At 34.0% G+C, this 10,860-nt stretch overlaps 1 protein-coding gene across 5 annotated transcripts; it reads right to left on the bottom strand.

The window, feature by feature from the left end:
• Window positions 1-237: 237 nt before the first annotated feature.
• LOC110886635 (E3 UFM1-protein ligase 1 homolog) lies at window positions 238-9,995 on the bottom strand. 5 transcript variants are annotated; one of them, XM_035978805.1, is made up of 17 exons: window positions 9,692-9,995; window positions 9,356-9,467; window positions 5,458-5,552; window positions 4,663-5,372; window positions 4,524-4,593; window positions 4,000-4,124; window positions 3,896-3,926; window positions 3,714-3,781; window positions 3,484-3,612; window positions 3,342-3,407; window positions 3,216-3,262; window positions 3,062-3,125; window positions 2,154-2,346; window positions 1,202-1,312; window positions 1,050-1,126; window positions 632-939; window positions 238-521 (listed from the first exon to the last, which is right to left on the bottom strand). In XM_035978805.1, exons 6-13 carry the CDS (start codon window positions 4,015-4,017, stop codon window positions 2,167-2,169), a joined length of 603 nt encoding a protein of 200 aa, XP_035834698.1. In that variant the 5' UTR covers window positions 4,018-4,124; window positions 4,524-4,593; window positions 4,663-5,372; window positions 5,458-5,552; window positions 9,356-9,467; window positions 9,692-9,995; the 3' UTR covers window positions 238-521; window positions 632-939; window positions 1,050-1,126; window positions 1,202-1,312; window positions 2,154-2,166. The 5 variants fall into 5 exon arrangements, with proteins under 5 accessions (XP_035834698.1, XP_035834697.1, XP_035834696.1 ...); XM_035978804.1 differs by lacking the exons at window positions 9,356-9,467; window positions 9,692-9,995 and adding an exon at window positions 6,957-7,029; XM_035978806.1 differs by lacking the exons at window positions 238-521; window positions 632-939; window positions 1,050-1,126; window positions 1,202-1,312; window positions 2,154-2,346 and adding exons at window positions 2,354-2,937; window positions 7,684-7,797; window positions 8,337-8,520; window positions 8,659-8,735 and having other exon boundaries at window positions 5,458-7,029; window positions 9,692-9,992.
• Window positions 9,996-10,860: the final 865 nt, after the last annotated feature.

The raw sequence follows: 10,860 nt of genomic DNA, 5'->3' as shown, positions 1-10,860 counted from the left end.
GCTTCTCATTAACAAATAATTAAGAAAAAATTACAGATCATTTTATATAATATATTTTTCTTTATACAACTTGATTTCTTTGCCAAAATTTATCAGATCAATAACATCAAATACGGATGAAGCACAGACCAATCAAATTAATAAAAATCAACCATATTAAAAAAACCAACCATCACACATTTGTAGATAATAGTAAATAATGCCCGCGCTTGGGGTTTGTTTTTTCGTTAACAGTAGACTACATGTGTTACAATGAGATAATTGGTAAGCAAATAGTGTACTAAATCCTATGTTACAATAGCTGACCGACTTAAATTCAAGTCATGCTTGAGCGGATTGGCTTGAACTCATGTCATGCTTGAAAGCCATAACTATAGATCCAAAGTTGATCTCTGCAACGGTTTTGGTGCGGCGGCGACTGGCGGAATGGTTGTGCAGGCGTGCAACGGTCAGGTTCCTCTGTTCTCGAATGAGAAAGTACAAAGGGAAGGTTTACGGGGCTGACAAATTGTTTATGAACGCTATCAAAGCAGAGATAGGTGAACAAATTATCTTATCTAGTACAAAATAAACTCTATATATCTCACATATTAAAGATCACACAAAAACCGAAAATTAACTATGAGTATACCTTTGCTACGTAATCTTGTTCCACTGCTTTTGTGTTACAATGAGATAATTGGTAAGCAAATAGTGTACTAAATCCTATGTTACAATAGCTGACCGACTTAAATTCAAGTCATGCTTGGGCGGATTGGCTTGAACTCATGTCATGCTTGAAAGCCATAACTATAGCACCAAAGTTGATCTCTGCAACGGTTTTGGTGCGGCGGCGACTGGCGGAATGGTTGTGCAGGCGTGCAACGGTCAGGTTCCTCTGTTCTCGAATGAGAAAGTACAAAGGGAAGGTTTACGGGGCTGACAAATTGTTTATGAACGCTATCAAAGCAGACATAGGTGAACAAATTATCTTATCTAGTACAAAATAAACTCTATATATCTCACATATTAAAGATCACACAAAAACCGAAAATTAACTATGAGTATACCTTTGCTACGTAATCTTGTTCCACTGCTTTGCCTGCAGCAGCTTCTTGTTGGGTTGTCACTTCATAAACCCTTCAACCTATGGCATACAAAAGATTATATATACCGTATGCTCATATATGTAAGAAAATTGCATACGATGCAATGAAAGTACCTTTCGACCGGTCAACTATGTTTTTCCCGCCACATGTTGCCCAACTGCTACCATCACTTATTTTGATCTTGATGCCATCCAGGATAAGCAACTCCTTTGTCTGCATGGCTCCTATATGTTCATATTAGAACAAAATATCAGTACACTTACAATTAAAAATAAGCCGATAAAGTTAAAACTAATATTATCTCCAAGTAAAAATAGTATTGTCAAATATTAGACCAACTATAGTATTCGTTAACTTAGTGCCCTTGTGTTACACGTGCTACTCATAGTAAATTATATTATATAAAAATATTGGCATAAACTTTGAAATGAAAATAACGTTTCATTACTTTACATAACTTCCAACTTACTCTGATAGAGGTAAAATGTCACAACGAAAATTGCATTTTTAAAGTTATATAGTATGATATAAAAGTATATTTACAAAATATATAATTTAATTATTTCGCTCTAAATATCACGAGATGTCAAATCTATTGTGAAATCTAAAATAGATAAAAAAAATTATATTCCACATAACAATAAGGGGATCCCATAATTTGTTTTGACTTTTATTTTTAGAAGTGGATTCTTTCGAATTAGTCACGGAGGATACAAAAATGCAATCAAGATGACTAATCAAATTAAAGTAATGAACTAATGGGCTGGAATTTGTGTGGTGAATTTGTTTTTTTGGGTTGGTCATTTTTCAGAAAAGAAAACACAATAGAATTTCAAAATAGACCATTGGCATTTGGGCTTATGAATCAACTACGTGTGCTGTGTAGAAGATAAAAGGAAACCGACCTATATAAGGATATCATTCAATTATAATTATAATATATAATACATTTATCAGTATACAAAAGCAAACAAACAATAAAGCTAATATCATTAATTATAACTATCATTAATCATTAATTATAACTATGTCTCACCAAAAGTGCATAGCACCAACCAACTATACCTTCAACCCGACGCTAACCAGCCAGCCACCCAAAACATCTCACCACGAAGCATTTAATAAAGATATGACTTGTGTCTTCCCTATCCAGCCCACACCTACAGCAAATCAAACAATTTGCAAAAACCCCACTGCAGCCCAACTCCATTTTGGCAGCCAACCGACCCTCAACAGCCTTCCAACCAAGATAATTCACCTTTAATGGAGCTCAATAATTCAATTTAATAGCCCCTTACCAGCATCTTCATTCCCATATCCACATAACTCCATTCTGACCCATTTGGTGGAAAACTCCTATCCCAGATTGTTAATGCCCATTGGTGCTTTTTTACATTGGTTAATTTTAAAGCGTACTAATTGTTTTCTTTTTTAACTTAAAAAATGTTTAGAAAATAAAAATGAAACTTTGAAGAACTGAGGTGTCAATCCTGGCCATAAAAAGTGGATCACTATAAGCTTGTTATTTATCTTTTTTAGGGGTCTGTTTACGGGGTCAAACCATTTTCATTGACTTTCAACTCGTAATGACCAAGTTGACCCGCCTCATATTTAGGTAAGCTTTTAAACTTGACCAACATTCAACAATAAAATCCAATCCAAATTGACTCACATTAAGTAAATGGGAGTAAATTCCACCCCGTTTTCCAAATAAAGTCAAAACTCAACCTTCACACCGTCATCTAGTCCCCGACCTTCTCTAAAAAACATGTGACTCTTGTTCTTGAGGACACTCGCTCAATGATGCATACTTTTCAAACCTTTTGGATCCAAACGCGGAAAAACAAACCTATGGACAAAGCACAAAACTGGGCCACACCTAAGGGACGAAAATGGCATTTTACTCTAAATGTAAATTTGTCAAAGCTTCCTTTTTCAACTGTTAAAACTTAAAAGCTTCAAGGAGGACATACCTTGCGATACGAATGGAGAAGAGTTCTTTCCAATTTCTCGTCAAGCTTTTTCACAGTTAACCCACTGTAAATACAGAAAAACAATCAAATATATGATAAAATAGAAACTTAAAAAACACCAAAAAAATGACTAAGATTGAAGCATCTTTCCTACCACTCATCCGCAAATGCTCTTAGTCCTGTCATATATGCTTCAACACGCTGTCACGTAAAATATTCGAATTTTTTTTACTATTTTATTTCCAACGTATTTCATAAGTTTCACCACTAAAGGACTGACCTTCCCTTCCAAAGCTTCAACAACCGCATTACCCTTTACAGATAACGCTCCCTCAAATTTCTTTACCTATGACCATACAGAAAAAAAAATATCTATTTAATAAAAAAACTGTTAGAAAGTTAAAAAACAAATTATCTCATACCAGAGCCATTCGATCCCATGAGCTAAGTGTAATGGGTTCAATAGTATCATCCCATGAGCTAAGTGTAATGGGTTCAATAGTATCGAAGTCTTGAACATCAATACCATTTTTCAACTTATTGGGCATATCCTGATTTAAGGAAAGGATCACAAAATCATGCAAGTTACCTTAAATTAAGTCATGTGGGCTTTAAAATAATAAATTTAGATTCAATGATTTGTTTATGTTACCAATTTGATAAAAGCATGTCTATCATAGGAGCAGCTGTATTCTTTAGTAAATGCCGGTGCAAAAGAGCCTGTAACATCAAAGTGAGAAACGTTCTCTCCCAGACAAACGTCAGTTATAGAGTTAAAGTTTTAATTTTAGTAGATTACTGAGGTTGTTGGGTTATCATTGAACAAATCTAAACCTTTTTCGTATAACTGCATATTCAGTGAAGACTGCAATAATATGACAGACATTAGAAGATAGAAATATAGAATGCTATGACAACATAAAAAACTTAATTAATACCTCATCATGGTGCGTCATGTCTCATAACTAATTGCCACCACCGAAGCCCTAATATGAATAGTTTGCCAACATGAAATCGACTCGGATTTGCAGCTGAATGAATCAACGAACCACCGCCATTATGCCTAATAAGATCATCGAAAGTAGCATAGTTCATTATTGATAGACTACACATACTTGTTAAAGATAATCAATACTAATCAAAGATTCAAAGGTATAATCAATACTAACTATTTTTAAGTGGCATATTATTATGAAACTTAATTAACTAAATGAAATAAGGCGTTAACAAACTTTGATCGACCTCTTGCTTATTTAAGTGACATTACAACAATTGGTTATGTACCGGTGTTGTTTATTTTACATTTTAACATGTATCATATAAAAATTATAAGCTATAATTTACTATGGATATTGCCAGCACATTTCCAGCATAGCATTTCATGGGACATCATAAAGAATCGCAACAGTAGGTCGAGGCAAAGAACTAAGAAGAATATCGAATGTTTTTATTGACGGGTTACCATAAAATCTGCAATTTTCTTGTATGTGTTGTCACCATGCTTCCTTCAAGTGAGCAACCCAAAAAAGCACCTATAAAACAACCCAAACATTAAGTAAATTTTCATTTAATCTTCAAAAGATAAATTTACTAACGCTAACCTGGAACTGGTTATTGCCATGTCACTGTCCATGTCTTTAAGTTACCATTACTGTAACTGTATGTATCATCACCAGCCCTGAAATCAGCTCCAGCAGGCCCACCAACAACACTCGCTCCTACTACCATGGATAAATATGCATTTCCACCACACACAAATATGACAAAAGCACGGTTGAACCATCAAGCCGTACACATCACACATCATAGACCCGTTGGGGTTTCCTTTAAGGAACTTTGTAGGTAGTAAACTTCTTTCCCTTGGAACACTATTTGCAAAAGATTCATTCACAAAACCAACAGTGATGTCTTGAGCACATTATAGGATCAGAATGCTCATTACGACTTCAATTTATATCTTATTATTGACTACGAATCCATTGCCGAACATGTTGAAGAAAAACACAAAACAAATTTAATAACGTATAAATTTTACTCGTTGGGGAATTTCATCAAACAACTGGTGGTCGTATGAGATGACAATAAAAAGATTACAATAACTTGTTTAGAAACATCAAGAAAAAAAGAACTACAAAAGGAAGCTTACGATCTTACCGGAGTTAAATCAGAAAAGAAAGATTACCTTGTGTCCATTACTTTCTCTTATTGCCATCTAAGGGTCACCACTGAAACCCTTATATATATATAGTTGATTTCTAGAGCTTACATTCACAAATCCAATAGAAGCGGATTGAAGAGAAAGAGCAATTAGCTTAAGAAACAAAGAAATGTGTATCAGCCTTCATAAACAACAAACAACAAATTAAGTGAAAAAACCAAACAAAACTGAAACTTACCATGGATGCAGGTTATATTTGAAATTTCTAAAACTTAGCATCTCTTGAACATTGTGTAAGCTAAACCATCCAAAACACCACTACTCAGAAAAGTCCTAGTGGCCAGGAATATAATAGTCAAATAATTATGAAATAAAAACTTAATGTTTAGAATAAACCCCTCTTTATTGTGATACCATTAAGCTAAAACATGAACTATATGATTGCGTTTCTAGAATAAACCCCTCTATATTGTATTTTGATTATTCATAAATCACATATTGTTCCTCACATGTTTCTGTTGCTATCAACCCCCTTAGCCATTATCAAGTATGAACACACAAGACATCACAATTCACCAATCGCTCAATACCTAAACCTAACAACTCAAAAATTTAGTCAAAATCACAATTAGGTCAAAATCATAAAATCTAACAACATAAACAATTAGGTCAAAAACTTATCAAGCAAAAATCAACAAAATTAATTACCTTCGAACCCATTTACCAAAAAGGCTAAAAACGGGTCATTTTCGCTTATGTTTTATCTCTAATGGGTTACCAAATGAAACAGTATGAACTATGCTTTTGCATAGATATGACTTCCAAGTTCCACACTGCGTTATTAATAAGATAATTTTGCTCCAAATCCATTTTCACCCAAACTCATTTTGCTCCTAACCAGTATCAACCCGAACCAAATTGATAGTTTTTTTTTTAAATATACAGTTTTAACACAAACTCATTTACCTAGCTCCAAACCCGTTTTGACCCGAACTCATTTTACTCCTAACCAGTATCGACCCGAACCAAAATGATAGTTTTTTTTTAATATACAATTTTAACCGAAACTCGTTTTGCTCCAAACCCGTTTTGACATGAACCAAATTGATAGTTTTTTTCAATATGATTTTTTTGAACTCAGTTCGCTCCTAACCCGTGTTATACTTTCGAGTGACAGTCAAAATATTTTAGTTAAGCCATATTCAACAACATGCTCTTCTGTCACCATTGATCCACAAACCTATACCTGTATAACTGAAACTAAAAGTCAAATTTAGTAGTTTAAAGACTTAATTTTGATAGAAAAACTTTGGTCTTCTTTGCACCCTTTGGTCCATTTAAAGTGATTCATGATTAGTTTGACATAAATCTTTGCATCCATGTATTCACATTAAACTTGAAAGTAAAGAACAGCAGGTTTGAGTTTCATAATCAAAGCACTTCTTAGTATTAAATATTCAATATTTAAATAAAAAAACTTTATAATTTTCCCCTTTTATGTGCTCCATGTATGGTTTTGTTAGGAATCATGAACCTCTGATATATAACTACACAAATACACATCAGTCTCAACTTAAAATCAAGACTGTCAAAATCAAACCTGATACTTTCAAAATTCTAATAGTGCTATTTGTATGATCTTATAAGGGTATCAACAGCAACAACATGTTTCACAACCAAAGTAAAAAAAATATGTAGATTTTACCTTCAACATGTTCAATAATTGAATAAATTTACCTCTAATAAACTATATAGTTTCTCTATTTTTCCAGTCATGTGAAGGATACTGAATGAAATGTTGATCCAGGTACTGTATCAGTGTAACACATAAAGACATCAAAATTCATTCTTAGTTTTTTACTAATATAAATAGTGAAGAAACAATATGATGGGTAAAAAATTAAAATTGAAATGTAGGAGATACTTTAATGAGTCCCTAAGAAAACAAATAACAATAAACTATCAAAATGATTTTAACCCAAACTCATTTTGCTCCTAACCAATATCGACCCGAACCAAATTGATAGTTTTTTTTTAATATACAGTTTTCACCAAAACTCATTTTGCTCCAAACCTGTTTTGACCTTAACCAAATTGTAGTTCTTTTTCCAAATGTTCCGTTTTAACCCGAACTCAGTTCGCTCCTAACCGATTATCCTTTCGAGTGACAGTCATTTTTTATGTAAACATAGTTACCAAAAGAATTTAAAAAAATTTATTAACCCGAACTCATTTTGCTCCAAACCCATTTTCACCCGAACTCATTTTGCTCCTAACCAATATCAACCTGTAGCAAATTGATAATTTTTTTAAATATGTGATTTTAACCCAAACTCATTTTGCTCCAAACCCGTTTTGACCCGAACTCATTTTGCTCCTAACCAATATCGACCCGAACCAATTGATAGTGTCTACAAATGAGTCAAAAATCGCAATCTTTAACTACAGTTTACATGCTACTAACCTAGCACTTTTAGATGTTTTTAGAAAATCAAGTGATGGCTCATCCATTCCAAAATACATATGTTCCAATCACGTCTACAACTCCTTTTGCAGTTTTTACCAATCCAGGTCACATCTATCAACATAAGAAAGTTGTATAGTTATGCAATTAGAGCTTATTATATCCATGTCTCATGGAATCATGTAAAGATGTTAACTTCCCATATGATAAAATAAAGAAGATCAATAAACTGCAAAACATTGAAGATTAAGTGTCCTTCGATAACTATGAAACACAAAATTCGTTTCTATATTTAAATCAACTATTAACTTTTCAAATATAACAGTTTAGGAGGTTTAATCATTAATGCATTAAGTTTTTCGTAAGTAAGTGAGTTCGAGCTGCAATTTATTAAAAAAGTTCGGGCTTGGGCTCGTTTAGGCTTGCGAGCCAATTTGATCTCGATAAAGGAAGCTCGGGCTTAGGCTCATTTATTAAACAAATTTTTATTTTTAGGCCCGAGCTTAGGATTGCGTTCATCTAAACTTGACTCTATTCGAGCTCTTAGCCGATCTAGATTAGCTCAAGAGCGACTTGGCTCGTTTACACCCAAAGAAGAAATGATATAAATTTGAGAACAAAAGAAGGAATAAAAAGGCGCAGGGTGTGTACACCTAAAGGTACGACAATGTGTGCGGGTCGCGCGTGGTGGTCTTTCACCACCGGCAGGTGGCAGGGTAGCACTTTTGCACCGCCACCCACCATCCTTATCTTCTGCATTAAACACCCACCATCCATAACAATAGTTTCTCTAGGATGACATGTAATTTAACATATCATCAATCTTTAAGCAAGCCACTATAAAAAATAAAAACACACATAAGATGACATGTGAATTTACATTCAACTTAAACCAATCAGAAAATTGGGTCCCAAGGTTTTCTAAAACACAGAGATAAGCCCTATATTGTTAAAAAAGTGGATAAAATTTCTTACCAAAGGTTAATTAGGGAGATTTACTTCATAAAGGCTCTTATGTTCCATTAGTGTTGATACATAGCGGCCATAATCTGCTAAAATTTAGCCTAAAACCGTCAAGAGAAAATATGAAATGGCTAAAAACAAATGTGGACTAAGATATTTTGCAAGAACAAAAAATAAGTGAAGTGGTCAACTACAACAGCTTAAACAACGTTTCTTTGAACCACTTGGAAACCAAAATCTAACAAATCTAGACAAAAATCAGTGAAATGGAACCATACTTGGAATGAAGATAAAATTTTGTCAACTTTCACTTATTAGCTAGCGTTGGCTGAACAAAGAGGAGATGGTGAAGACAGAGAAGGGGATAAAACACGGATGAAACACAAAAACTCGAAATACGCACAAATTTATAATAAAATAAAAACATATCTAAAAAGGAAACGGATCAAAGAAGTGAGTTTTGTATTTTGAAATGCATAAAACCTCCTATATCACTTAACTCAAAGAAATTTATTATTATTGAACTTTTAATCATATATTTGTAATCATCGTACAAAAGAAAATACAAATGGGCACCCTCCAAATCTTGAAGTATAAGGAACCACAATCAACATGAACCTACAGATCGATTTCCCAAAATACCATTGAAGAAAAACCAAATTGACCTCAAAATTAATAGTGAATCTCGAGTTAGCAGTTAATCGAATACCTGGTGTCAGAACTTCAAATTTTAGTACAGACTCAGAGAAGCAAAGGAGTATCTCTTTCGTCAACTCTCACCCCCATTTTAGTATCACCATCAAACCCTAAATTTCAAGTGTCTTTTCATAAAAAAAAAAAATTGAGCAGCCAAAAACCATAAGAGATACAAAAATTACACATAAAGAATGGGTTTACAAAAGAATCGCTAACCTGACGGCGTTATCGATTAGAAAGGGAGAAGCAGATGCGTTGATGATATGCAAAAACAAAAAAAATGAAACTTCAATAACAATATCCGAAAGAATGCAATAACATATAATAAATTGAAATTTGGGTTGTTTACCTGGTTGCTTTCAATTGTAACCCAAGAGATCTAGATTTTTTTATTCTTTTTCTAGTTGAAATAATGTCGTAGATCTACACAAAAAACAGAAGAACTTGCTTGGTGATTAGGGTTTGTTGATAGAATCAACCACCCGATGGATCAAAGAAGTTGAAGAAGGAGAATGATGAACATCAGAAAGGGGAAACAATAAGGAAAAAGGAAAGATTTATTTGATTGAAGAGAGAGAGACAGGGTGAAGAAACGTACGTGAGAAGGAGAAGAGAGCATTGAATACGAATTGAAGAGGAATTGAAGAGGAAGGAGAATAAAGAAAATTAGATTGGCGCTCATTCTCAATTATCAGCCTTTAGAGCATGTCCACATCATCAAAATGATTGGCTAAGAATAGCCCTTGTGGCCTAAGAGAATTCATTTAGTATAATAGATAGATTGTGCATGCGTATGCGTTAAATTTATTTTAAAACAATAAAAACATACCCCATAAATGCTAGGTTTAACATTTCCCCCCATGAAAACAACATGCATGTTCTATGGAATCAAATCAAGGCTAAGGAAGAACATAAAGAATCATTCTTGACCATAATAATATAATTTCATGTACTCATCACCTTGTTATTAATAATTTTATTTTATTAATAATAAAAGAACAAAATTAAATATATCTCCGCCTGTTATTTAAGGATATGTGGGATGATACGCAATGATAGGATATTTGCCGTCTGTTTATTTAATTGAAGGTGCACGATACTTCTATTTGGATAACCCTGTTTTCTTTTTCATTGCTAAAGTTTTAATAACTAAAAAATGTATTTTTTATTGGGAATCGATAAAATAATTGAGCATGAGAAGGTGTTTAGAATGACCTTTAGTAACCAAGAAAGAGGCCAATTAGCTAGTGGTGGAGTGGTAAGGGAGAGACCTTGTGTTCCAAGTGACTCAAGTTCAATTCCTGCCCCTAGCATTTAGTTTCTGCGGCACCTGGTGATGATGGGAGAGTAGGCGGCGGTCGCTAGTTCGATCCTTGAACTGAGCGGGTTTTACCTCACCGCACTGTCGTGCCTTCGGGCGAGTGTTCACGGGCTTCGGCCCTAGGTGAGGGTTTTCCTCGGTTCGGAAGGCGAGTGTATCCCGATGTGGTGAATTTCGTCAGTAGCCCATTTGGAGGA

Source organism: Helianthus annuus, chromosome 10 (genome assembly GCF_002127325.2).
Source record: "Helianthus annuus cultivar XRQ/B chromosome 10, HanXRQr2.0-SUNRISE, whole genome shotgun sequence".
In the NCBI taxonomy this organism is placed as follows: Eukaryota; Viridiplantae; Streptophyta; class Magnoliopsida; order Asterales; family Asteraceae; genus Helianthus; species Helianthus annuus.
The sequence above is the reverse complement of the archived record's forward strand: the minus strand, read 5'-3'. Positions and strand labels throughout refer to the sequence as shown.

Bases quoted from the DNA above. Each gene is read 5' to 3' on its own strand.
- LOC110886635 (XM_035978805.1), bottom strand. The intron at 3,613-3,713 runs GTAACATAAACA...TCCTTAAATCAG, and splicing joins GACATGCTTTTATCAAATTG to GATATGCCCAATAAGTTGAA. The intron at 3,263-3,341 runs GTCAGTCCTTTA...TTTACGTGACAG, and splicing joins TTGAAGCTTTGGAAGGGAAG to CGTGTTGAAGCATATATGAC.